General features: G+C 42.7%; 1 protein-coding gene across 8 annotated transcripts in view; it reads left to right on the top strand.

Annotated features, from left to right (window-relative positions):
* Sh3kbp1 (SH3 domain containing kinase binding protein 1) overlaps window positions 1-24,267 on the top strand; it is a 343,879-nt gene that overhangs the window by 113,306 nt on the left and 206,306 nt on the right. For all 8 annotated transcript variants that reach the window (XM_052726292.1, XM_052726149.1, XM_052726364.1 and 5 more), the window contains one exon: window positions 12,967-13,090. In XM_052726292.1, coding sequence (XP_052582252.1) covers window positions 12,967-13,090 — 124 coding nt within the window. The remainder of the gene's footprint in view (window positions 1-12,966; window positions 13,091-24,267) is intronic.

The following is a 24,267-nucleotide window of genomic DNA, read 5'->3' as shown; positions in this document are numbered from 1 at the left end:
TATTCCTGATGATTGAGTTATCCTGGATGGAAATGTATATAAACATTCTTTCAGCAAACAGTAAACAGGTGCTTTTGTGTTGGTAAAAATTCAAGAATTTAAATACTTGGGAGTGGCTTACAGCTCCTTTGTTTGGCTCTCACATTGGGCTGGTCACTGCTGGAAGTTTATACTGCCATTTTCCTTGTCTCTTCTTTCTCACGTACCAGTTAGGGGGGCAAGAGAAGAGCCGACATAGGAAGCATTCGTGTTATGTGAGCAGAGCGTGGTGGTTAACACAGGGACTCAATTCTAAGATTCTCTTGGCCAGCCCTCACCAACTAACTCTTTGTCCATGTGGAACTTACTTTCTCCATCTATCAAAAACAGTAATGACGCTTCTTAGTGACATTGTGAGCATTAAGTGTGTTGTTCCATGTAAGCCCTTAGAACAGGACCTTGCTCATAGTATATTATTCTGTGTGTGTGTGTGTGTGTGTGTGTGTGTATCTGTCACACACACACACACACACACACACACAGAGAGAGAGAGAGAGAGAGAGAGAGAGAGAGAGAGAGAGAGAGAGAGAGAGAGATTCTTTGTTATTCTCTATTTTATATTTTGAGACAGGGTGTCTCACTGAACTTGGATCTCAGCACTTGGGCTAGATTGCTCAGGCAGCAAGTTCTTGGTATCCACCCATCTCTGCCTAACCAGTACCAGCATTATAGACAGAGCCTGCAGCCCTTAGCTTTGTGTGGGATTACAGACACACACTGCTATGATTGGTTTTTTTTTTTTTTTTGGTTTTTCGAGACAGGGTTTCTCTGTGTAGCTTTGCGCCTCTCCTGGAACTCACTTGGTAGCCCAGGCTGGCCTCGAACTCACAGAGATCCGCCTGGCTCTGCCTCCCGAGTGCTGGGATTAAAGGCGTGCGCCACCACCGCCCGGCTTATGATTGGTTTTTTAACATGGTTGAAGGGGAGCCAAACTCAGGCTTTCATGACTGCATGGCTAGCATTTTATCAATTGAAGTATCTTCCTAACCTCTCATAGTTTGCTCTTAATAACTGTAAGCATATTCCATATACTTAGAAGACAGGAAAAACAAAGCCTATGTTCAGTTTCTTTTTGTGTTTTGAAGATCTTAATGATTAATTTTTTCCCATTAGACCACGTATGGCAATGGCATATCTTTAATCCCAGCACTTTTGAGGCAGAAGCAAGCAGATCTCTGTGAGTTCTGGGCCAGCCAGGACTATGCAGTGAAAGCTTACCTCAGAAAATGGACCATCCCCCAAACCAACAATAGGGGATAAATGATGATTGAGTACTATGTCAGTACCTAAGGGACTGACATAAGGTCCTATACTTACGCTACAGACAGCGCCTCGGAGAAAGGGTCCACCGAAGGGCCACGGGAATGTAGCCTGTCATCATGAAAACTCTTAAAAAGATTGTAGAGATAGCCAATGGACCTACGTTGGTCCTTCCTCTTCCTTCTTTTCCTCCAAAAGCAAGTGTTTTGTTCTCAAATGTAATCCATTGGTTCCTACATTTGAGATCATTTCTTCAGAGAGTAGGTGTGATATTATAAGAAACATTTTAAATTTCTTCCAGATTTCTTACATTGATGAGGAAAGTGTCCATACCTTAATTCAATTTGAAGTCAGATAATTACTCTTTTGGAGCACAACTAACCAGTCCTGGTTCTACTCTGGGTATCCACGTGAACTCTGTTCTATCCACGATTAAACTATAGTTAAGGTTCAATATTGTTTCTTTATATTCATTTTCTTTTTTCTTGCCTGTCGTTAAGTTAATTGTAACTCATACTTACAATTCAGGAGTCTTGTGTTGAGTCTGGGACTACATACCTATAGTGCTTAGCATTCAGACATCTGAGGTAGGAGGCTTGCAAGTTGAAGGCCAGAATGATGTGAGTATCGTGCCCCGTTTCAAAGCAAACAAGCTTGAATTTTATTGTTAGACTGCTGAGAAAACCATTGATTATCAGAGCTGTTGCCCTTTTCCCCACAGCTCAGTGTTCCTAGCTCTTCTTTTTGATGAAATGTGTGGCCTGGAAAACTTTCTCTAGCTCTCTGTATGCATTGGCATTACTGCTGTCAGTGGGTAGGTCACGCTGGAACACTCACAGTGGAAGGTTCGGGCCTTGAGCTCACAGGGAGATTGTCTGTCTTGCATGCATGAGGCTCCCACTTTGATCCACACCACTGGAAAAAAATTCAAAACCAACCAACCAAAAAGGAAGCAACAAATCTCGAGTCACAGTGATTAGCCCAACTTATTAGGGGACAGTTTAATTTTGTCTCCAGAAAAAAAGAAAAAAAAAAAACAGTAACATTCTGTTGTCTGAGTAAGAAATAGTAACCCTACTTCAGTGATCTAATTTTCCAGTTGATAACATGAATAGCTAGGGGTGGAGAGATGATAGTTTAGTCAGGAAAGTGCCTGCTGTGCAAGCCTAAGGCTGACTTCCCAGCCCCAGCTCTCACATAAGACAGCGGGGTGGGGGGGGGGGGGGGGGGGGGTGGGGGGGGTGGGGGGGGGGGGTGGGGGGGGGGCTCACATCTGTAATTCTTGGACTGGAGGGAGTGAAGACGGGCAGGTCTGGGGAGCTCATTGGCCAGCCAGCCTAGCCAATAAGAACACCATGTGCTCAGTGAGAGAACCTGTCTCATAAAATAAGGGAGACAGCAATAGATACCCAGTGTTGACCTCTGGCCTACACACAGACACAGACAGACAGACAGACAGACACACACACACACACCTGAATAGCTAAGACTTGGTGCCAGTTAAAAGGGACAAATTCTATGCTTCTCTGTCTTGTGGCTCCATTGTTTTTCTCCCTGGAAGAAGCCTTGGTTATCGGTTTATTTTATGTGGAGTCTGCATTACACATTGAGGCGGGCATCCAAATTCATCTAAATGCCAGTGTACATTCTTATGCTTCTTGACCTAGCACTATGTATGTCTTAGTGATTTTCCCTATTGATAAATACAAGCAGACTTCACTCTTGGAGAAAATTGCATCATGGGACTTCATGGCCATAAGCTGTCTACTGCCACATAGTTTGGCTCCTTTAAGCTTTTGCTAATTGAAACCATATATCAATTAATATTGTACACATGCCATTTTGCACATATGAAAGTATATTTGTAGTTAAAACCCTTCCAAGTGGAAATACTGTGTCAAAAGACATTGGTATTTAGATTTTTGATAGATAATTGCCACGTTGCTTCCCACAGAGGTTCTGGTGATTTATATACCAATTTATATTCTCATTGAGAAGTATGAGAGATGTTCCTCTTTTGTCCTCTTGCCAATGTGCTATTGTCAATTTTTTGGTTGGTGCCTATCTGATAAAAATATCTCATTGTTATTAAAATTGTGTCTGTCCTTGTCTAGACTGTCAACTTCTGGAGAGTTTTGTACTCGCACTTTCCCAAGTCCCCAGTTCTTTGAGTGAATACCAGCTGTGTGCTAATCACTGAGATACATGCTATGCAAACAGAGCTAGTATGCTGAGCATGGCAGACTCTAGTGTGAGGACATGTGTAAACATTATTGTAATACGGTAGGTAGATGCTATAATTGTACGTGTGAGAAAATAACAAGAACAATAGTGAGTCCTCCTGGGCACTGAGCACTGTTCAGACATTGTTGATTGCATTCAAGTTTCATCTACATTTCTCTTATGAGTACAGTCAAGCATCTTTTTATATGGTTGAGTTATTTGTTCCCCCTCTGTGAGCTGTCCTTTGCAATTTTGTTGGATTATTGATCTTTTTGCTGCTACTTTGTAGAAGGAGTTCTCTTTATGTAGCAGGTAATATGCTCCCAGTTTCTCTCTTGCCTTAGTTGATGAACTTTGTTTTTGCTTTTGCTGTGTTGTATTTATAGTTTTTTGCCCTTTGTTTTATGGGATCTGGATTCTGTGGCAGAGTGTCCAATTGCCTTTTCCTGCCTGAGATTATAAAAGTCTTCCCTTCAAGTTCTCCTTTAGTGCTTTTAAGATATGTTTTTAAGAATGAATAAATTCATGGTCACAGTTGAAGGAAGAAAGAATTATTATTTGCTTTAAAAGGGAGACACTATGTGAAGTTTCTTATTCATATTACCTTGTTATCACTCTAAGTAAAATCTGCATCTTGTGAAGGGAGACACTGAGGATGCTTCAGTGAATTAGAGTTATGTCTCTGTGGAGATGACATAGATCTCATGTTGTCTCAGGTTTGGGAGATGAACTTAGCCATCACCACCATCTGTGGATGGTTGCTATACCCATAACACTATAGCTAATTGGCTATTAATTTGACAAGTATATATTAGAGCCTTCTCCAGCACATCCAAACACCTGGTTGGCATTGACATTGTTTGATACAGTGGTTATGGTCCTGTATGTTTGTCAGGGTATGGACAAGCATGAGGATGCCAGCTGTCACAGAGGAAGTTGTGTTGTACATCTTGGAACAATGTTATCTCTTTATGACACATCTTTGTCCAGTATCTAGCACTGTGCTTTTTGTAGCATCCGTTCTCACCCTACAGGTCAAGAGCTTCTTATGTGCTTGTCATTTTCCTGCCCAGGTTAATTCTTGGGAGATAATACTGTAAGGATATGATATCACAAATACCCAGTTGAAGATTGACATAGTAAAATGGCAGGAGGTGTCTTGCTAAATTGGAACTTCTTTGCTTATTAGCATTAAGCTGAAAATGAAATTGGTACATTTATAATTATATGTCAAAGTCCTTTTCTGAGTGGCAGCATATTTTGCAAATATGAGAAAGCCGTTGTGGTATGCGACATCAACATGGTTTTATTATGTAATTTTTAGGGTAAATGTTGAAATGTTTCTAACAAATAACAAATAACAATGTGCCCAATATCCTGTCATATCAAAAACTCGTATCTTATATTTACTTAGATGTGTGTGTCTTCAGTATGCAAGTATGCACATATATATTTCTCTAATGAAATCTGTATATTTTGTGGGTTGATAAAATAAGTATTTTCTTTACACACACACACACACACACACACACACACACACACACACACACACACACACACACATTTAAAATAAACAGACTCTTTTCCATCCAGCTGAAGCTTTCTCTGTCCTATTGATTTCCCTCTGAGTCTTTGCTGTGTCTCCCCAGGTTTTCTGGGACAACCAGAATTTTATGAGGATGCCAGATGCTGGGAAAGCAGTCTGCATGCAAGGAACACAGTGGCAGGGTGGCTGCTCCTCAGACTTTGGTGTGGAGGAGAAAGAACCACGCGTTAGGGAGTAGGGTGCTATTTCTAGGATTCTCTAGCCATTTGCACTCTTCTCGGCCGGTCAGTGCATTTGGTGGAATGGTTTGTTTTTAGTGATTGCCTCCTAGCTCCAACCAGAGGGTAATTTTGAAAAGTGGTTTTCCGTGAGCTAGAGCAGTGTGTGTTGGGGGTGGTGCACACAGCTGTGATACCACTAGTATGTCTGACTCAAAAGGAAGCTTTTCCTTTAGAAAGAAATACACAGAATTGAAGAGAAGGTGACCAATGATGCTTGTTTCCTTCATTCTCTGTTGACCCTGAGCCCTGGGGACCCTGCCCAACCCTGTGTAGCTCTCCTGTTCCAAAGAGAAGTCCCGGAACACATATTCTGAACAGGTTAGTGGGCTGCTGAGCTCCTGAGCACCCCCTGGTGTCTATGGCATGAGCTTGCTCTGTTTGTGTGTATTACTGGCGACCAGAGAGAAGGAAATGTTGCAAGCTAAAAGGGCAAGGACTGGGGTGGTGGGGGAGTGAGGATCCATTCAACCGACTGTGTAAATAAGATGAGACACGTCTTGGCTCACCCACTCAATATTCTGCATCTGGCTTAGTGTGACCATCCGTTACCTTAATGTTCGTCTCCGAAAGCTTTGCACTGCCTGAGACGAGCATTAAAATAGCCAAGTACTTACTTGTCATGTTTGTAGTCTTCTAAGACAAAATATTAGCACATTTAGAATTAAAGATGGTCTTCTTCTGGTTTGAGTGTTCGTGTTGTTCTTTTTAATTGAAATAACCTACAGTGAAGAGGCTTTAGAAGTGCAGTTTGATGAATTGTTTAGTATTTATATGCCTGTGTAACTGTCACCCAGACCAAATTATAGAACCGTTTCGCCCTCCCAATAGGCTGCTCGTACCTGTCTCCTCTCTTCATCCTCTACCCTGTGGGAACCTCCCCAAAGATGACCATTGTTTTAAGATCTCTCACCAGTGATTGGTTTTGCCTGTTGATGGACTTTAATGAAGTTGTATAGTATGTGACTCTTTTGTGTTTGGGTTCTCACTCAGCATTATTACTGTGTGGTTTATTTGTGGTATTATGTGTAGTTCTCTTTGTGTGTATGTGGCGTATGTGTACATATGTGTGAGTGCACACATTTGTGCATGTGGATGGGGTACAGAGAAAGATGTTTGGTGTCTTACTGGTTTACCCTGTCTTATTCCATTGAGACAAGGTCTTCCACTGAATCTGGAGCTAGGCTGGTGACCAGCAAACCCCGGCAATTGTCCAGTTTCCAGCCCATCCCACCCCCAGCCCTGGGCTTCCAGGCTCATGTGGCCACACTGCCTTTTCCCATGAGTGCTGGAAATTGGAACCCAGGTCCTCACGCTTGCACAGTAAGTGATCTTACCCACGGAGCTATCTTCCTAGTCCTGGTGTTTTTTTTTTTTTTTTTTTTTTTTTTTTTTTTTTTTTTTTTGGTTTTTCGAGACAGGGTTTCTCTGTGTAGCTTTGCGCCTCTCCTGGAACTCACTTGGTAGCCCAGGCTGGCCTCGAACTCACAGAGATCCGCCTGGCTCTGCCTCCCGAGTGCTGGGATTAAAGGTGTGCGCCACCACCGCCCGGCACACCTGGTGTGTTTTTTAAAATAGCACTTAACTGATTAATAATGATAGCAAATAATATTTTGCATGATAGTCCCCAATCCATTAATTTTCCTGAAGATACCACTGTGATGTCACATTTAGCATTAGACATCTTTTACTGATGACAAAATGGCTGCTTAGAGATTTGAAGCATTGCTCCCAAGGTCATGCCACTAATCAGTGATGTCAGAACTACTAACTTTCTGGCTCAGAGCGTTCATTCTCTTTGCTCATCATGAAGCCTGTGCCTTACCCTCTGCCATGGATGGTAGAGGACATAATGAGAGAATGAAAAGGATGAGAAGGGGGAGAGTCCCCTCTATTGTGCATTTGGTTGGTGTTTGACCATGTGATATTTTGGTTGAAGACTGAACAAGCAATTTAAAGAGTCAGGCTAGTAACCTTGAGCACCTGAGTACTGTGTAATGGATGGGGGAGGAGAACCAACTAGGTAGCTGGCCATATCCAGGCAGTTCCACTTATTGGAAAGAAGACTATTCATCTATTTTAGCACCCAGTTGAATACAGATTATGTGTTGGCTCAACGAGGTTGCTTTCTGCAGGTCCCTAAATATGTCATGGAAAAATTCTCACTACATTAACATGGTTGGCGCTGTTTATCCTCTGAATGTGGGTCAGCCATTTCCACTCTGCACAGTCCAGTGCCTCTGGGGAGCAGAGATAATGTGGGGGAGTTCTCCATTTCCTTCTCTTAGGTAGACCTCGGAGGTTCAACTTTGCAGTATTGCTATCTTATTGATAGCCTTAGTTTTGCTGTACATGTCCTATTTCCATTGTTAAGGCACCAGATTTGAGGTGAAGAGAATCTGGGTTTCTTTTGCCATCTAAAGAGGTTTGCAGATACCTCTTGTACTGTATTTGAATGGTACTGTCATGGCTAATTAATACATGATGGCATGTGTATATGAATCCTTAAAAGCCTTTGTAGCTCATAGTTCTGCACCAGGATGTAGCCTCTACCTCTGAGATAGTAATACCTAGCATTTTAACAAGTGGGCTTAATTGTCACAAAGCTGAGACTAAGAATGTGGGACCATGAATACCCAGCCTGGGGGAAATTCAGAGTCCTGCAACCTTGGCTCAGAACCTCGGAGAGCTCCAGGTGTGGCTGTTCCATCTGGCAGGCAGGAGTTACTTTAGTGCCAAGTGTACCCTCGTCTGTAGAAAGGAGTTATTTCTTGTGCGTGGTAAAGGACTCTGTAGATTTGAGCCTAGATAATCTTTGGTTTATGGGTAGAGGTCCAGTGAATCCTTTAAGCTTGCAGAGAAGCTTTGGTCACCTCTGGAGCCTCAGGCAGAATGCTTTCAAGTGCACTCCCTAAGACATGGTACTGGCTCTTTGGGGGAGGTCAGAGGTGTCCGTGGTGGCTCTGCTTCTTTATACCTTTGTGCCTTAGTTTATTCTTGCCTGCTGACTGTCTCAGGAGGAGCAAGGAGAAACATGTATGTGAAAGTACTTTACAAGTCAAGTTGTGTTACTGGGACCTTTATCATCTGATTTTAGAGCATCCTGATAGGAACCTATGATGTCAGAATTCAATGCGTCTGCATGGCAAATGGTGCCATGGGGACAGCATGCATCCCAGGTATTTCTAGCTAGAAGCAGTCATGGAGACTGACAGCTTGCTGTGATTTGAAAAGTTTTTGAATGAAAAAGCTAGGCCTGTGGTCTTTTGGAAGCAACCAGAGATTTCAGAAGGAGGATGACACATCAGACATTTATTTTAGAAATATCCCTGGTGGGGTTGTGGAGACTAAACTGGGAGACACTGGAGGTAGGTGGACATTGTAATTGAGGCAGAGCTCAGAGAAACATAGCCGAGAGATGAGCCCTGAAGCTAGTCAGCTGCGATTCGCATTCTGCTCATTTAATTAGTTCTCTGGCTGTATTATTCTGTGCTTGGGACTCATGTACAGCTGAGACACTGCTAACTCGGTAAAGCTCGTAGGGTGGGCTTTGGCACATTGTGTACAACCATATCAAATCTGTCATTTCAACTTTCAGTATACAACTGGTGATGCTGAGAACATTCACAGTGCCATACAACAGTTAACACTATTCTCAAAGCCACAAGCAGGAGCTCTATGAATATTAAATAATAACTCCCCATTTCCTTTTTCCTACTCCTAGGTAGCCTCTAACATAGTTCCTCAATTTGCCTATTTTAAAGACCTCATAAAAGTGAAATCATGTATTTGTCCATTTGTGTCTCGCATATTTCACTCAGCGTGTTTTCTGAGCTCATCTGTGTTGCATTGTGTATCAGAACTTCATTTTTTAAGGCTGAGTAATATTCCATTGTAGAGATGTAGAACGATCTGTTTATCCATTTATCTGTTCATGACCCTTGCGTTTCTTCCTTATTTTGGGTATTATATATAATGTGGGAACATTGGCATGGGCCTGTCTGTCTGCATCTTTGCTTTCAGTTCTTTTGAGTAGATTCCTAAGAGTAGAGTTGCTGGGTCCTGTGGTGCTCTTTATTTAACTTTGAGGAACTACTACACAGTCTTCCACTATTTTGCATTTTCTTCAGCCATACAGAAGGGCTTCATGTACTCCAAATCCTTATCGGTTCCTGTTCCCCCCCCTCTATCCCTCCCTCCCTCCCTCTCCCTCTCCCTCCCCCCATCCTCCTCCCTCTCCCCCTCTCTCCCTCCCTCCCTTCCTACTTCTTTAATTTCAAGATATCTTAGTCATTTGAAGGGGTATCTCATTGTGAATTTGATTTCTATTTCCCTAATGACTAATGGCTGAGCTTTTTGTCATGAGTGTGTTGGCCATTTGTACTTTAAGGCTTTTGTTTTTATCTTTCTTTTCAAGAAAATAGAGGAAGAATAGAGAGAAACAGAGAGAGGAAGTGGTCAAGGCAGACTGAGGAACTGGGTAGATAGGGGACAAATGCTGACTTTTCCAGCCCGGGTAAGTGGACAGATAATGTGGGGCCAAATAGGGTAGACCTCCTCCTCTTCATGAGAAGGGGTGGGTGGAGGAAGGCATTGGCCTTCCAAAGGCTGCACCGAGCCAAGGCATCATTCAGGTGAGGAGCTTGCAGAGTTCACTGCCTTGTCATGTACCCAGTTTTTTTTCCCCCCAGAAAGAAGTGAGTTTCTTCTACCTAAGAAACAACTTAAGAACTGTAGTCGAATATGAACAGTCATGGAAGTGGGGGGGATGACAAAGGAATGTGGTGTGTCTAAGGCAAGCTTCTGGTGCTGTCTTTCTGTTCTGCTTGCTTCTGGTAGGTTGCTCCTTTACAGCCAGCCTGCTCAAGTTATGCTGCCCAGAGCACCGGCCCGTGGCTTCTGAGACTTCTGCGGAGCAGTTTTGCACCTCAACCTTTGTTGTCCTTTTCACCTCACCCCAGATATGTGCCCTTGATGGTGAATGGTCATGGCGACACCATGGTCCACTGAATGTCTTGGGATTACTCCCTGGCAAAGGTGATGGCTGTTGTTGGCAACTATTAGAGAAACAAGTGCATTCGGTGGCTTCTCTCCTTGTCTTCAAGAGCCATAGCCGGCTGGCAGCCATCATGGGGCTCAGGCAGACAGTGTTTGCAGATTGTCCTCTCTGATGCCATCTGCCTGTGAGGCTGCAGGAAGCCCCAGCAACTGCTGTTGTAGCAGGTGCTGGGGCTGCTGAGGTGGGTGTCCCTGTACACACACAAACACACATGCATGCGTGCAGGCACACACCAGCAACTCGGTGTGATATGCAGAGGTACGGCTGCTAGTGTGGGGCTCAGGGATGTCAGCTGAAACTCTCAGCCCAGCAAGGCCCCAGCCCAGTTGCTGGTTTCCGGTGGGGCCCTGGTTAAGGAGCAACAGAGGGTGAGGTTGTTGTGAAGAAAGCTAGCGATTGGCTTAGGGGTGGAGGCAATGTGTTTGACAAGCATTTGTTGTTTTCTTTCCACCTCAGCCTTCTGACTCATTTTGTAGAGGGGACCAACCTCCATTTCTTACCCTGCTGTTTTTTAAAGCACACAAGCCTTATCTGTGAGTCCTTCCTGCCATTCAGGCTTCAGGTCTGGCTTCCCAAGCTTTGGTTTTGTACCTAAGTTAGTGTGATCATGGGCTCAGACAAGCATAGATATGATTTTGCTGGGTTTGGAAGAATTCCTGTGTATAGACCTGTATTTGTGTTACTTAGTATCATTTTAGGCTATTAATGATTTTGCAAAGAATTATCCAAGTTATTAAAGCAATATAAAGTATATGTTGAGTATTCCTTATCCAAAGTGCTTGGGACTAGAACCATTTCAGTTTTAGGATTGGAGGGGAGGCCTTTGCATTTACCTAATGAGATGTCCTACAGTTACATTCCAAATCTAAACACAAAATTTGTCTCATATGTACACATAAGCTGAAAGTAATTTTATACACATTCTCAGTGTACCTCTGTCTTATCTGTGACCTACCACATGGGATCAGGTGTGGAAATTGCCACTTGTGACATCAGGTCAGTGCTCCAAAAGTTCGGTGTTTGGAGCAGTTCATGTTCTATGTTAGGAACATTCAGCCTGTGACTAAATCATGCATTGGGTTTAAAAGATTCAGCTTGAGCTCTCCTCTCCTCCCTCTCTGTGTATGCACACACATGTGAAATGTGGACACCAGAGGAGGATGCTTGTGTCCTGCTCTATCATTCTGCCTTAGTCTTTTGATATAGAGTGGTGGTTCTCAACCCATGGGTTGCAACTCCTTTGGGAGGTCACATATCAGATATCCTGCATATCAGTATTTACATTACAATTCATAACAGTAGCAAAATGATAGGTATAAAGTAACAGTAAAATAGTTTTATGGTTGGGGGTCAGCACAACACGAAGAACTGTATTAAAGGGTCACAGCATTAGGAAGGTTGAGAACCACTGCTCTAGGGTCTCTCATGGAACCTGGTGCTAGGCTGGTGGCCAGCCAGTCCTGGCAGTTGTCCTCTCTGCCCCAACCCCTGACGTTGCTGGAGTTATTGGTGCATATGCAGTAGCAGCAGGCTTTTTACCTGGGTGCTGGGGAGTCTAGCTCAGGTGTTCATGTTTGCACGTAAAGGACTCTTACACACTGAGCCATTGCCTTAGACTCAAGATCCAGATCTTTAAAATTGCATCGATCGATCGATCGATTGATCGATTGGTTATATGGAGATCTAAAGACAACTTTCTAGAATTGGTTCTCTTCTTTCACCATGTGGGTCCCAGGAGTTGAAGTCAGGTCATTTAGCAAGTTCCTTCATCCACTGAGCCATCTTGCTGCTCCCAAGAGCCAAACCTTAAATGAATTTTGGTAGAAGTCCACCTAGCTGAAGGCCAGCAGACACTTACTATGAAAGGTTGGATGTTTCAGGCTTTGTCTCTGTAACATCTCCTCAACTCTGGAATTGGGGCATCAAACCAGTCATAAAATACACATGAATGCATTTGTGTTCTAATGAAATTTTATTTACAAACTAGCATGATGGGCTGGAGTTTGCTGACCTAAAATGATAGTCATTATTTTTTTCTGTCATTTAGCTCTTATCCCCTTTGTTTGGTCAAGAATTCAAAAGCTAGAGGAACTCGAGAACTACAAATGCATTTAAATCATCTTTTGAGTTTAGTATAATTACGAGCATAGTGGTGATTTGCAGATGTAGTTTTTCTAAACCTTTGTTGAGAAGAATAGAAATCAAAGCTTTTGAAGTGGGGCATGTGCTTGGCTGGGGCTTGTCATAGTTGAAAAAAGTGAAAGAAGCCATAATTTAGAGTTATATGGTGGTGCTTATATTTCAGTCAGTCTCTTGATGTTCACATGGAATGGCCCCAGTCATATAAGGTAACCTTACTATACTGGGCACTATTCTATTTTATAGGACTAGGTGTTTCTTTAACGAATATAAGAAAGAAACTACACAAATTCAGACAATGGTATTTGTCAAATAATCTGTTGTGCCTTTGTGTCATTATTATTGTTCATTTCCAGAGGGATGAAGAGGCACCCCAAAACTTCAAACTATAAATAATCTCTTCCCTTTCTATGTCCTAACAGGAAATAAAGAAAGATATGAAGAAAGACCCTCTCTCCAACAAAGCTCCAGAGAAGCCCGTGCATGATGTAGCCAGTGGAAACGCTTTGCTGTCTTCTGAAACCATTTTAAGAACCAATAAGCGAGGTATGGCAAAGGGGGGACCTTTCTCCCTTGCACGTGGGCGAATCTGGAAACCCATGTATGTATGATGTCAAATTGAGCATTGCTGAAAAGTTGAGGAATTTGTCTTTCTGATTTTCAGTATAAATTTTGTACACATACCACACACCCCCCCACCCCCCCCCACCCCTAGTAACTCTGTAGGAAAAAGAACTAATAAAATCTTTCAGAGAAAAGTTGAGCAAACTTGTAAATGGTTTAGCTTCAACCTTCCTACCTATTTGTGTGGATAAAAGGTGAGTCGAGAGAACAGTAAGGTACGGGCTGATCTGAGATGTCTGCTCCTACTCTCCTTTGAATCAAAGTAGACTCCATTAGTGTCTATCTTGCTAACTGCACAGCTCACCAGCACAGACCCTGCCTCCCTGTGTTTGTAAGGAAGATTGTTCAAAGACATAGCTAGTGCATCATCTAGCCCAGAAACCTTTAACAGTCCTAGGCTTGTTTTCCTTCTTTTGAGACCTCAAGTCACTTTCGGTACGAGCTTATGAAAACTGCTTCGTTTACCATCTGCCCTGGTCAGAACTGTTTTTTGAATGATGTGAGAGAGAACCTAAGATTCCAGAGAGGACCCTAATCAGTTCTGGACTGTGGGCACACTTGGTACTTTTAGCACTTCCTGACCTAGGGTCAACCAGGGCCCACAGTGAGCTGAGCATGCCCAGACAAGGTCAGACTTCAGCTGCTCTTTTTCTGGGCTCATTGCATCCTTCAAAGGGAATTGAGAGCTGTTCAAAACCAGCAGGAAGAAATGTATTAGCAAAGGGTTCCATTAACAAGGGGAAAAAAGAGGCAAGTTTACATAACCACAGGGAAGAACAGCTAATCTTTCATAAAATTTACACAGCATGAGAATTTGTCCAATAAACTGCCCATTGATCCTACTTCTGGTAACATTGGCTTTGTGTCTCTCTTCCTTCCTGCCTCTTCTACTGCCCCTTCCAGCTGCTCTGGGGTCCATTTCCTATTTTGAATTATTCACATGAAATATTGGCTAGTGGCCCAAGTTGGTTAGCAGCTATAGGATTTTCTTTCTTTCCCTTCTTCTTCTATTAAATCTCATTGTATCAAAATTGGGGATTTCCCCTTTTAAGAATTTAGCTTATGTTTCTGTAAAACTATAATCTTTGCAAAGTGCTTCCTGAATTCTTTAAGGAAAAAAATGTTGTTTTGAGACAGAGTCCCACATAGTTCCGACTGGCCTTAAATTTAGCCCAGGCTAGTTTTGAACGTTTAATCCTCTTGCCTCACTCTCCCAAGTGCTGGCATGACACCATGTCTGGCCTGAGCTGACATGCTCAGCTCTCCATTCTTGCATATAGATTCCCCAAGTCCAGAGGAGCCTTTGACTTTGGATTTAAGAGTTGGAATCCAGTGAGTCTTCTTTCTGGCTTCTGGAAGCTGTCCCCTTCAGATGGCTCTTCTCAAGTCCAGCCATTCCATACACAGTGACCAGTAGCAAGGTCTTTCTGGTCAGCCCCACTATTTTATAAAGTCAATAAGAGACTTAATTAATTTCAGAAGAGAAGGAATTAATTAAGGCAAAGAATGAAGGTAATTATGTGCATGGGTTCAATGAAATTATCTGAGAACTTTAAGTCAATGAAAGAATAAAACTTTTTAGATAATTGTTTCTTTAGAACTGAAACTCTGGCCTTTAAGTTCCCCAAATGGAATTTCTTGTTCACCAGAAAAATGAATTCCAAATGGTAGTTTACTTGACTGTTTTAAGCCTTCTACCTTAGGCTACAGCCAGATTAAGACCAGGCTTTGATAGTTGGGACTTTTCTATGCTAAATGCCAGGAACTGTGAGACTTGAACAAGCAAAGGCATCCTGTAACTGGGAAGCCTGTAACAGCTGTCTCCATTCTGTTCCAGGCTTCCCGCTGACCTACTGGGTCACCTGGGCCAAACATCAGTTCCCAGCTGAAGGGAAGCATTGTGCACCAGTGTGGGTGCTCTTTGGTCCTCCCCCATCCCATTAAGACTAACAGTATTTTGCCCCTCCTTATAATAATCAGTGTGTGTGGTGGAGACTGATTGGCCTTGTCAGGCCAGATAAATAGTTCATTGTACTGATCTCAAAAGCTACATTTCTTTCCCACCCAAAATCAATTAAAAAAAAAAAAACCACACCCCTCCCCCTCAAAGCAAAAATCAGAAGCTAAAATCTGTGGGAGGTCTTTCTAGTTCCCCCTAAACACTTGTGTAAGTTTTTCGAGTTCTTGAAGTCCACTCTTCCCCTTTTGTTTCCATCAAGCTTTGTCCTTAAAGCCTTTAGGATGCTGTGCTCTGTCAGTATCTTTATAGCTATGATTAAGGGAGGAACTTGTTCTTAGGGTTTGAAAATCTCTTTGGATTTGCTAATGTGGGATTTTTCTTCAGGTATGTGAATCTACCCTGTAATCCCACCTTGGAACCCTGTGAAAATTTTAGCAGAAACACAAATTTCCTTCAACCTAGTCAAAGATGGCAGGGCTCTTTTCTTTCTGTGTGAGCCTTGTCATTTGATTCAGGCCTGGAATCGGTTTAATGAAGAAAGAGTCCATTCTATTCTGGCTCTGACTCTGAACTTGAGCCACGTCACTGGGGCCTGAGCTCAAGACAGCCTTAGCTGAAGGAGTTTACCCAGTTATATCTAGCTGTTACTACATTTTGTGACATGCCTCACTTTGTGACAGTCCGGTTGTGACATTCAAAGTTTCTAAGGCTGCTTTATGGAGGGACAGGAATGACTCTTTGGGTCTATTGTTTGAGAAGAAGAAGAACACTGCAGCTGAAGTTCACAGAGAAGGCCAGTCACCCCAGCTGGCTTGAGAGCCTGAGTCAGCTGCCCATCTGGGGTACTGCAGTGTCAGGCAGGTGTACCTACCTCTTGGTCACAGTGACAGAACTTTGGGCCCAGACAAAACTACTTGAAAGTGACTTCTTATTTTGTAATTTCTTTTCCATTAAACCCATACAGAAGAATGATGGGCCCTGCTAAATTGGAACATGAATGGGTAAAGGGAATGTTTCTTAAAAATGTTCAAAAACATGGGTTGAGAAGCAAAATTGAATAAAACGAAGTTTTCACAGTCACTAGCGAATATGTTTTTAAAGATGAGCACTTGGTTTTGTCCATCTGAATGCTCTTTTCTACTTCAATTCAAAACAAAACAAAAACCATTTGCTTTCATCTGTAGAAGGAATTCCTGATGAACTCTGTCCACGTGACAGATTATATATGTAGACTCTAGTTCATATTCACTGGCCTGGGTGAAGACCCAGTTTTATGCCAGGGTTCTGGCCTCCATCATTAACAGGCCACGGGGGAAAACTGTGCCTCAGAATCCTCCTCCTTGCTGCCTGTGATTTTGGACATTGTTCCTTTTTTTTTTTTAACTTTTTGGTGAACACCAGTGAACACTCTCTAGCGTGTGTTTATTTGCATGCCCACTATGCACCCGACCCCGTGCCTGGGCTGCTACAAAGACTAGCCAAGCAGCAGGCAGTCCCGCCTGTAAGCACTCCAGGCTGGGTGCCACACTGGAGACACTGAGAAAGCCCTGGCCATTTCTTACATCTTTCTAAAGAACAGGTGGGGTATATCTCTTACTTACTTTTGTCATTCTTAATGTCAAGCCACTCGGTGGGTTTCTGGTTGGCTTTATGTGTCCTTGTTTCTATTTCCAGTTTATCATGAATTCAGTGTTTGGTAAGTGTCTATTGTATTTTGTGCATTTCTTATTCTTTGCTATTACTACTGTTATTGTTATGCTCTCCTGATACAAACTGTGTTTTATAATCATCTTTTTAAGCCGCTCTGCTACTTTGGCATCTGCCTTCTGAAAGATAAACTGCTTCTTACCATCTTTATTTAAGGTTATGCATTTGCACTTTAGTACCCCTTCCAGAGATAAATGCTGAACGACCTGACAGTTTTAAAGATGTTATTGGTAACAGGTCTAGCTCTGATGCTGTGAGGTGAGCTCATCTGTCTCACATGAGATTCTGGTTAGGATGGGGGCAGGGCTGCATCCTGAACTGGTATGTGGATCTGACTTTATAGAACATTGCTCTGTGGGTTCTGCTCTGATACATTTAATCTTTTTGACAGATCTGACTCAAAAGCCTTCCTTAATGGAAGGACCCATAAACTCTCTGCCTCTGGTGACACACTGTTGCTTTAGAAATCAGCATGGGAACCTTCAGATTCATATGCATGTGGATGGGTGTTGCTTGCATGTCCTTGACGTTCATGTGGGCCTCAGATTTGCCACACAGAAGTGCTCTCCATTTGGGACTACTACCTGGAGCTCTCCAGCAAATTGAACTTGTATCAGAAGTGGTCATTCCAGTCCCTAAACAGATCTGGCCGAGTGACCACTCTCCCCTGTCACTTTTTTTCCGAAAGGGAAATGTAATCTTTTTTTAAGCTTCCACTTTTTTTATCATTTACCTTGGCTGCCTGGGGTAATATACCAAGGTGTCCATTGGACTGATTCATGAGACTTTGGGAGAGGGTTAGAGCATGTGCATATGTGTGTAAATATGCATACGCTAGCATGGAAAGCACATCATGGCTCAGAGACTCAATGGCATGGAAAAATAGTTTTTGAGACAGGCTTGACTCAAGTTCACTAGAGATTCCTTTGTCTCCGCCTCCTGAATGCTTGGATTACAAGCATGTTCCATCATGCCTGGCTGGTGGCGCGGATCTTGAAGGTCTTGGGTTCTTTGTTGGAAATTATCTGTAAGCAAAGGATACAAAAAGTGCATCCTTAATAAAGAAAATGTGAGTTTGGGGATTTAGCTCAGTGGTAGAATGCTTAAAGCTGGATTCTGTCCTCAGCTTTGGGAAACAACAAAACCAAACCAGACCAGACAGAGTAACTCATTTGGCTCCTGGTAATCTGTTATTAAGGTCTAGGCAGAACCTGGGGCTTTGCTGGTAGAAACGAGGCTTTTTCCTTTCAAATGTGCGTTTCCCTGTGGCTGACTAGGTATCTGAAAATGTGCCATTTCGGGTCAGACTGCCCTTGGAGTTTTTAAACCCGCTGTTGATTTTCCCTGGAGAGCTGGCGTCTATGGACTGACAGAAGGTATAGCTATTGTGTGGAAGGTATTGGTTATCACCAGAGCTGATCTTTCCCAGGGGAAATGAGAACTTGGAAGTAAGGGAGTAGGAAAGAGAGTCACTTCATAAACATGCACATCTGATATATATATATATATATATATATATATATATATATATATATATATATATATATATATATATATATATATATCAATCTGTGCATGCATTTACAGTCTTTTTCCAGAGGTCTTCATTCTGATACCTTTTAACTGCTAGCCCTGGCCGTATTTCTGGGATGCTTTTGTGGGAGCCTCTGTTAGGTTGGTGACAGAGAATCTGTTACCCTTGCTCACTCATTACTGTGTAGTACTACAAGTCCAGCCTAGGGTTACACCTGGAGAAAGGGATAGAAAGAAGCTCTGCGGAGGATTGTTGCTATTACACGACTTCTGTGCAAGTCAATGACAAAATTGTTAGTTTGAATTTTTCTTCTATTATATATCCCCCTTTACCCCTGTGTCCTGTCCCCAAGGCATTAACACTACAAAGAGTAATAGCTATTCCACCACACTCATACTGGGTTTCTACCCAAGTCAGTCTCTAGAAGACATTTGATATGGGTTTGAAGTGGTGGCTCCACCTGGTGGCTTTTCTAGGAAACATCTCTTCTTGGTCTCCTTTGAGGATGCCTTTGACTTCCCTGACTCAGTGTTCTCATTTTTTCCACCTCAGACCCACAGCTTCTCACAGTCTGTAAACATTCCCTTCGGCCCCCTGCTTTCCTGTCTAAAATTTGCTAATTGGATTCATAGAATCTGGTTCACGATCCTTGTTCTACCTGCGGTACCCCCCACTAACCAAGATTTTTTTCAATTAAGAATTATATAAAGCCAGGTAGTGGTGGCATACCCCTTTAATCCCAGCATCTGGGAGGCAGAGGAAGGTGGATCTCTGAGTTCTCAGCCAGCCTGCCTTCCAGAGTGTCAAATATGACATGCATGTATATACTGATCAGGATTCTTGATAAATTTTGTTTCTTTGTTTTGAAATAAGGTCTCACACTGTATTTCAAGCTGGCCTAGAACTCACTGTGTGGCTCAGCAGGATTCGAACTTATGATAATCCTGCTCCCTCAGCCTCCCAAGTGCTAGCATTACAGGTGTGAGCCATCACACCCAGCTCTTGTTGATAACTATTAAAAAACCAGAGACACCTATAGGCATGAATTTAGGTATAGATATTAATTTGGACAAAACAAAGAATCATGCTGCTGAAATCCCTGTAGGTGAGCCAAAGTCTTCTCCTCATAGCTCCAAGTACTCTTAATTACTTCTTCCTATCTTGTTGAATCTGTGTTTCCTCCAAGGAGCAATATTTTTTATTACTTGTGTTGTTTTCAGTTGCCAGCAGGTGATAGATAAAAGCAAACGGCCAGCTGTCTGTCTCTGCTGCCCTCGTGTTGCCTTGTAAATTGTGAGTGCAGCCTCTTCTTGCCTGGTTCGAATCGTCCCAACTTGGGATGTTACTGACCATGATTATTTTGATAAGTTAAAATGTCTGCTTTTAAATTTCATTTTTTTTTTTAGTTTTGTTAGTAAAATTGCTGATGTGCCTTATTTCAGCTGTACCTGTGGATTAGTCTGGGAATTAATCACTATTTATAACAATTCCTGTGGGAAAATGCATTTAGAGTTCCCAACTGTCTTAGTTTGGGTTTTCTATTGCTGTGAAGAGACTCCATGACCACAGTAACTCTTATAAGGAAAACATTTAATTGAGCTTGTAGCTTACAATTCTAGAGGTTCAGTGCATTATCATCATGGCAGGGAGCATGGTGACATGCAGGCAGACGTGGTGTTGGAGCTGAGAGTTCTACATCTTGCAGGCAATGGAAAGTTGACTGTCTCTCACACTGAGTGAAGCTTGAGAAAAGAGACCTCAAAGCCCGCCCCCACAGTGACACACTTCCGCTAAAAAGGCCACACCTCCTAATAGTGCCACTCCCTTTGGGGGCTGTTTTCTTTCAAACCATCATATCAACCCTCTGCAGAAAGCACAGCATATGCATATAACTTCCTGTTTGATTTTATCGTATTTCTGGCAATGAAGCCTTAGCCTGGAAAAGTCAGGGTCTATGTCACTGGGCACAGCTGAAGTTTGCTCTTCAGAGGAGCTGACAATTCCCAATGCTATAGAGTGCTGAAACTGACATAATCCAGTCCATACATTGTGCTCTGAGGACAGGTCTGGCTTACATTATATTGCGCCATCATATAGAGTCCTTAGTTTTCCTAGACCTGAGTACTCTTGTTTGTCTGAATAAGCTGTGTTAGAACTGGAAATGTGGCTCCATCAGTGAGCATGAGGATCAGAGTTTGGATTCCTAGCACCCGTGTAACAGCAGGGCATGGTGGTACATGCCTGTAATTCCAGTGCTGGAGAAAGAAGGATTTCTGGGGCTTGCTGGCCCGTCAGTCTAGCTGAATCAGGGCGCTCCAGGTTCCATGAGAGATGCTGTTTCAAAAAGCAAGGTAGAGCTGAATGTGGTAGCACCTGCCTTTAATCCTAGCACCCCTGAGGAAAAGGCAGGTGAATTTATATTAGTTTGAGGGTCACTTGGTTCACATAGTGAGTTCCAGGTCAGTCAGGGATACAGAGATCCTGTCTCAAACAAACAAACAAGGTAGAGAGGTGATAAAGGATAATACTTGATGTTGACCTCCAGCCTCCATATACATGTGCACACATGTGCATGTGTACCTGCATGCACACACATGCATGCACACACACACACACACACACATCAGCTATGTTGTAAAATGTAGTACTCTTGTGTATTTCTATCTGCTAGGGAGGCAACCTTGCAACAAGTATGACATATTCAGATAGAAGCCAGGCTAGCATTTCCAGTGTGTGTTGTGTAGAGTTTCAGCCCTAGGAAATGCTTCACAAGAGAGGCATGAGATGAGATAGATGTACAAAGAGGGGGAGGAAATTACCTCTCTGATTGTATTTCAGCTGTAGTACTAGCACCCTCTTAAGGACTGACAAACACATTAATGTATTCCATCCTCTCAGATGTCCCACGGTAAGGAAACCTGCTTATCTGTGATTGTTTTTCTGAGTACTAGCTGGGACTCTGCTCTGAGATATGCTGGACTCCCATATGCAGGCCAAGGGCTTTGCTAAGGGTCTGTAAGCCAAGACCCGGTGAATTTTAAGTCTGAGTGGAGAAGAGAGGAGTGGCTGACGGCGCTCCTAAAGCTGGTGGCCATGAAACCGGAGATAGATGTCACTAATGTGAAACTAGGAGCTCAGTGTTTGGGCTTTGCAAGTGACAAGCTGAAAGGAACCTCTCAATAGGCCCCCAGTAATGTCTTGGGTCCTTGTGTCTGAGAAGGTGTCTGTAGGCTGGGCTTTGGCCTGAGAGTTGGATTGAGTAAGGCCTGACCTAGTGATCTGTGAGCTTGATCATTCCCTACCTAAGACTAGTGTCAGCATCGAACTGAAAGTCCAGGGTGCTTTGTACAATCATTCAGGCCCATACTAGCTGTATATCTCATTACTTTCATCTTTTGCTTCAATGGAAAGAAAATCATGGGTTTTCTTGGTACCATTAAACCCCTGAGTGTACACGACAAATAGCTTTGTTCAATCCCTACATATTTGTGAAAGAGGCTGCCTTTTTGAATTTAGGAATAAATCCACATGTGATTCTATGCGGAAAGCCCACATAAGCAGCCTTTGAGAAGTTCTGAAATCATACAGTTACTAAAGTTATGGGAGGTCATTGGTATAAAGACCTACATACTGATGTGACAGGCAAGTACACAGAGTGCATCTGCCTGGGGACCCTAAAGGCTACCCCTTAGATCTGGAAGACTGACCTTTGTTAAGCTCTGAGTGGAGGCCTCATTTCCACAGAGACTTTTTTTTTCTGGAAGGAGAGTGAGGAGATCAAGGAGGAGTGATGAGATGGGGTAGGCAGTATGCAAGTGTCGGCCGCATTTGTTGTCTCGTGTGGGAGCAACAGCTAGCCTCAGTAGGTCCCGGAGTAGGGGCATTTTCTTCTACTTCCTACCTACTGACCTATCATCACAGCCTACTCATCACACATCTCCTTGATGCCTTCTGCAGCCTCAGTTTAGTCTTTGGACTCTTGGAATTTTGTTCTTGGGAAGCCTTGAGGCAGTTGTGCACAATGAAGACATTTCGCATCCTGTGTTGCTAACCCATGGCAGGCAGACAGCAGCGTTCCCAGCTGCAGTACCAGGTGGGCTGCCCGTGGTTTTCCCATGAGAAAACAGTAAGAGAGCAGCCAGCAGCTTCCCTCATGTGTTCCTGTGCATGAGAAAGAGTGTGGGCAGGGATGGAGTGGGATGGGACTGGCCTGCATTTCATTTATGAGTCTAGCAGCGGGGCCTTGCTGCAGAGTGGCTGTTGGAAGGCCCCACGCTCTATTCCTGCGGCACCTGCAGTGTCTGTGGAACTTGAGACAGGTTACATACTTCATCTGTTTTCCAGGTGTTCCATCATTAACCCAAAGCTACGACTCTTTGTTAATTCCCTGGACAGTTTTGAGTATTAAAAATACGGGAAGAGAATAGGTGTTAGGCTGCAGAGATAGCTCAGTCAATCATGCATTTGCCTTGCAAGCACAAAGACCTGATTTCAATGCCCAGAACCCATGTAAAACAGCTTGGGATGGTGACATGCACTTTTAATACCAGTGCTGGGGAAAGAGAGACAGGTGGAATCCTGGGGCTCGTTGGCTAGCCAGCCTAATCTACTTGAAAAGTTCCATGCTGGTAAGCATTCCAGACCTGTTTATAAAACAAGGTGGCTGGTACCTGAGGAATATTCTCGAGGTTATCCTCTGGCCTCCACATACATGAACTCCACATGAACTCACATGAAAACACATATACATACACTCATGCAGAAAGAGAGAGAGAGAGAGAGAGAGAGAGAGAGAGAGAGAGAGAGAGAGAGAGAGAGAGAGAGAGAACATGAATAGATATTGGGATGAGGAGAGGCCATGAACTAAGGTGCAATCACTGAATAGATAGTGTAGTCATTACTAAACATGATAAACTGCTAGTAAGTCTCCCAGGATGTTGGGGAAAAATTAGAGATTTATGAAAAATAGTAATTGAGTGTTCTTTCCACAAAGCAGCCAGTCATCAGATGCACATGGAACATTCTCCAGGATGGACCAGATGCTTGGCTGTAAAAGAAATCTCAATAAACTTGAAAAAAAATTCAGATCATACCAGGCATGTTGTCTGACCATAATAGAATTAAATTATAAATCAACAACAGAAGGAAATTGGGGAAATTTGTAAATCTATGGAAATTAAACAGAATATTTCTGAATAACCAATGAGTCAAAGAATTCACCAATTCTAAAATACTTTGAAATGAACAAAATGAAGATAACATAAAAATGAATTGCCTGCAGTTTACAGTTGTTAATGTCTGTATTTAAAAAGAAGGCATCGTGAATACGCAACCTAACTTTGTACTTTAAAGAGTGAGGAGAGGAAGCCAAAATGAACAGCAGAAAGAAGAGCAAAGATTCCAGTGGAAAGCAATGAAATAGAGACTAGGAAAAAAACCATAAAAATCAACCAAGCAGGAGTTGGTTCTTAGCTGGGTATGGTGGCTCACATCTGTAATCTTCGTACTTAGTAAATGGAGCCAGGAAAATCAGGGATTCAGGGTTATCCTGGGCTACATAGTTTGAGTTTAAGGCTGCCTCAAATATATGAGATCAAACAAAACATACAAAGAAAGGTTGGTTCTGTGGAATGGTTGACAAAATTGATCAACATTTAATTACAGTGATCAAGAAAGATTTAAATCCCCATATGAGAAATTAAAGTCTTAGGAGACATGCAAAGAGTTATAAGGGAATATTATGAACAATTGGTACATTATTGATGGAACTATAAAATGGTATAGCCATTTTGGAAAAAATAGTTTTGCAGTTCCACAAACTTCTAGTTTCTATGTAATCCAGAAATTGATGCCCAGGAAAACTGAGAACATACATGTCCATATATACATTGTACTTGA

Source organism: Peromyscus californicus, unplaced genomic scaffold (genome assembly GCF_007827085.1).
Source record: "Peromyscus californicus insignis strain IS unplaced genomic scaffold, ASM782708v3 Scaffold_10__1_contigs__length_136768540, whole genome shotgun sequence".
Lineage (NCBI taxonomy): Eukaryota > Metazoa > Chordata > Mammalia > Rodentia > Cricetidae > Peromyscus > Peromyscus californicus.
This window is presented reverse-complemented; position numbering and strand designations above follow the sequence as displayed.